The sequence below is a fragment of the Plecotus auritus genome (assembly GCF_963455305.1).
Source record: "Plecotus auritus genome assembly, chromosome: 3".
NCBI classification, from domain to species: Eukaryota; Metazoa; Chordata; class Mammalia; order Chiroptera; family Vespertilionidae; genus Plecotus; species Plecotus auritus.
In genome coordinates, this window is record NC_137772.1 from 142,180,582 (window position 1) to 142,184,076 (window position 3,495).

The following is a 3,495-nucleotide window of genomic DNA, read 5'->3' on the forward strand; positions in this document are numbered from 1 at the left end:
CTTCCCATAAATTATTCGTTTTTTTGAAAGAACACCAAATTTTGCCTTATTCTCCCATTAGTGATCAACCGGTTTTAGGAATAACTGTTTTTACAGATGCTACCAGCAAAGGAAGGGTAGGTTTTTGGACTAACTCTAAATATTTCATTCAAGAGGCACCTTGGGGTTCCGTTCAACAAAATGAATTATGGGCCATCTGCTTAGTATTAATGCATTGGCCTTCACAACCCCTAAATATAATCTCTGACTCACATTATGCAGTTCTCACTGCTAATCTCATACCTCAGGTTGCTTTTCCTTTATCCTCTCAAAATATAATGCAAAAATTATTCAGAATATTACAAGAGTTATTATTACAGCGAAAAGTTTCCGTTTTTATCACACATATTCGTTCTCATTCTGGCCTGCCTGGACCTTTGTCTAAAGGAAACAATAGACCAATTGCTTGTAAACACCATTCAGGCGGCTCAAGAAGAACATGCTCAATTTCATACCAATGCAAAAGGGTTACAACATCATCATGACATAACGAAAAAACAAGCGGCACAAATGGTTACACAATGCCCTGAATGTGCCATTACTAATAGGGTATCTTTACCCCCTGGAGTTAATCCCAGAGGAGTAAGAACCAATCAAATTTGGCAAATGGATGTTATGATTTATAACCCTTTTGGACGACAGAAATACATCCATCATACTATAGATACTTTTTCCCATTTTCATTGGGCTACAGCTGCCACATCTCAACGTACAGATGCCGTTATATCACACTTATTAACTTGTTTTGCACTTATGGGAATACCTAATACTTTGAAAACAGACAATGGTTCTGCATATACTTCTCAAAAGTTCAAAACCTTTATGGCTCAATATAAAATTCAACACCATACTGGAATTCCTTTTAACAGTCAGGGGCAAGGAATCATTGAAAAGAGCAAATAGAACTTTGAGATTATAGCTCAACAAACAAAAAAGGGGGAGTAGGGATATAATTACAGATATACCTAAGAATATCTTACACAAAACTTTATTTACTCTTAATTTTTTAAATTACTGGGATAATGTTCAGGTTACTGCTGCAGAAAGGCATTTCACCAGAATACAGTCTGAATAAAAGGAAGATACTAAGGTTTGGGTAAGAAATTTATATGATGAATGAGAAGAAGGAATATTATTGCATCGAGGGCGAGGGTTTGCTTATGTTTCCACACCTGCAGGTAAAGAGTGGGTGCCTAATCGACGTGGGAAATTGAGGCCATGAATAACTCGCGAGATCAGCAAATTCTTAAAACATTCAATGAGTTAACCATTCAACGATCCTTCACCGTGGGGACACGGGGAGCAACACCCCCAATATGGGGGCAGGTGAAGAAGCTCACTCAAATGGCTGAGAGTACTCTTCAGAGTGCAGGCCAACCTCTGAATCCCGCCAATCTTTTTCTAGCTATGATCGCTGTCATTACTTGTCAGGTGGGTTGCACACAAACGTATGCTTACTGAGCCTATATTCCTAACCCTCCTTTATTACAGGCTGTATCCTGGGGAGATCCAGAAGTGATTGTGTGTACAAATAATACCAGTGTCTTTCCTCTTCCTTGTAAATTTTGGACTAAAACCAATGATTCAGTGGTCCTTCATACCCCTTTCATTAACATGACTTTATTTGCAGAAGGAATTCCTGTTTGCATTGGAAATAGAAGTTTTTGTTTGCAGAGGAGTCATTCAGGCTGGTGCATGGGCTACAATGCTTCTCATCTTGCTAACTATGTTGTTATGTTATCCATGGCAGGATTTCATTATGTTCCTAATCAAACTATTATTACAGATATTGATTCTTATGATCCCTTGTGTTCTCTGCCTCGCCTTTCTCCAGAACAACCTCGTCTTATATGGTCTCTATGTCAAGGTCATCACCCCACTGTCCTTGTCAATAATTCTAATGTTGTTATTACAGACTGGAGCCCTCATGGACAGTTTAGAGAGAAGTACTCTCATCGTAATTTGAAGTGGCATTGGGTAAATTCTTCTATACTGATTGGTACCGGCAATGAAACCATAATTTGGCAAGAGATGGGGCTGTCTCCCCCTAGACCACATTTGAGAGGAACTCCCGGGGTTCAGGGACATTTATGGACAATACTTAGTACCTCTGAACCTACATGGATGTGGACAGGGAACATGTCTTACAACAGCTCTAGTCGGTATTTACAGGTTACTCTTCATAAAAACTCCTCTAGCTTTACCCAGGCTTGCGTTCGCTTTCCTTACGTTCTGGTAGCAGGAAATTGGCATTGGAATAGTACTGATGGAACTATCTCTTGCTTTAATTGTCAGTTGGTACAATGTGTTAATACAACTTGGTGGGGTACTTTTAATTGGACTCAGGATGCTTTAATGATAGCTCGAGCACGAAGGGCCATTTGGATGCCGGTAAATATGAATCGACCCTGGAGCGACTCTTTGACTGTTAGCCATCTATATGACACCGTAAGAATTCTTTTACATCCGTCTAGAAGATTTGTTGGAATTCTCATAGCCACCATATTAGGACTTGCTATGGTGGCTTCCACTGCTACTGTTGCAGGAGTCGCATTACATCAAGGAATTCAGACTGCTTCGTTTGTTCAAGAATGGCACCAGGACTCTCATAAACTGTGGCAACAACAGAGGACGTTGGACTCTCAACTAGCTGAGGACATTCAAAATCTAAAATATACTGTTTCTTGGTTGGGTGATCAAGTGGCTACTCTAGCCACGCGTTCTTGGTTTAAGTATGATTGGAATTCTACTACTATGTGCATTACTCTTGTAATTTATAATCTTAGTCAATCCTGGGATAAGATTAAGCATTTACTTACTGGTCATAACAATGTTACTAGTGAAATAATGACATTAGAACAAATTGCTACAACCTTTAATAAGGAATTGCCTCGATTGTCGGGCCAAGATATTTTACAAGGATTAGCTGATGGTATAAAAAATCTTAACCCTTTAGATAATATTAGAACTATTCTAACCTCTACCTTTGGAAGTACTCTGATATTAATTGTACTTCTCCTCTTTGCCTTTTTAGTCATCCGCAGATGGCTCCAAAGCTGAGTAAAAACAGATCCTACACCTCAAGTTATGACAGTCCTCCATCATGTCTCTATGCAAACAAAAAAGGGGGAAATGAAGAGATCAGCCAAGGAAAAGCTGCAAACAGCTTAACTTAGAAACATTCCCAACTGTGTACATGCCAAAGAAGCACATCTGCAAATGGATGTGCTCCCCTCTTGCCTGCAAACAGGAAGGGTGGGTTTGGCCACAAGGGAATGACCTTTAAAGCTATTCTTTAAAGGTATGGGTCCCCTACCCACACAGTTTTCCCAGGCTTGCTTGGATGGTGGTTATCAGTAGAATGAGAGCAACCTTTCATAGCTTACCAAGAAGTCTGTAACTATTTACTGAGATTTGCTGTACTGAGAATTTGTCCTTCTGCTCTGTCTCTCCCTT

The 3,495-nt window shown here is 39.7% G+C and overlaps 1 protein-coding gene across 1 annotated transcript; it reads left to right on the top strand.

Moving 5' to 3' along the window:
• Window positions 1-1,653: 1,653 nt before the first annotated feature.
• LOC308244193 (endogenous retrovirus group K member 6 Env polyprotein-like) lies at window positions 1,654-3,099 on the top strand (the record flags this gene model as incomplete). The annotated part of the gene is made up of 1 exon (XM_080660167.1): window positions 1,654-3,099. The coding sequence occupies one exon, from the start codon at window positions 1,654-1,656 to the stop codon at window positions 3,097-3,099; it is 1,446 nt and encodes a 481-aa protein (XP_080516293.1).
• Between the last annotated feature and the right edge of the window lie 396 nt (window positions 3,100-3,495).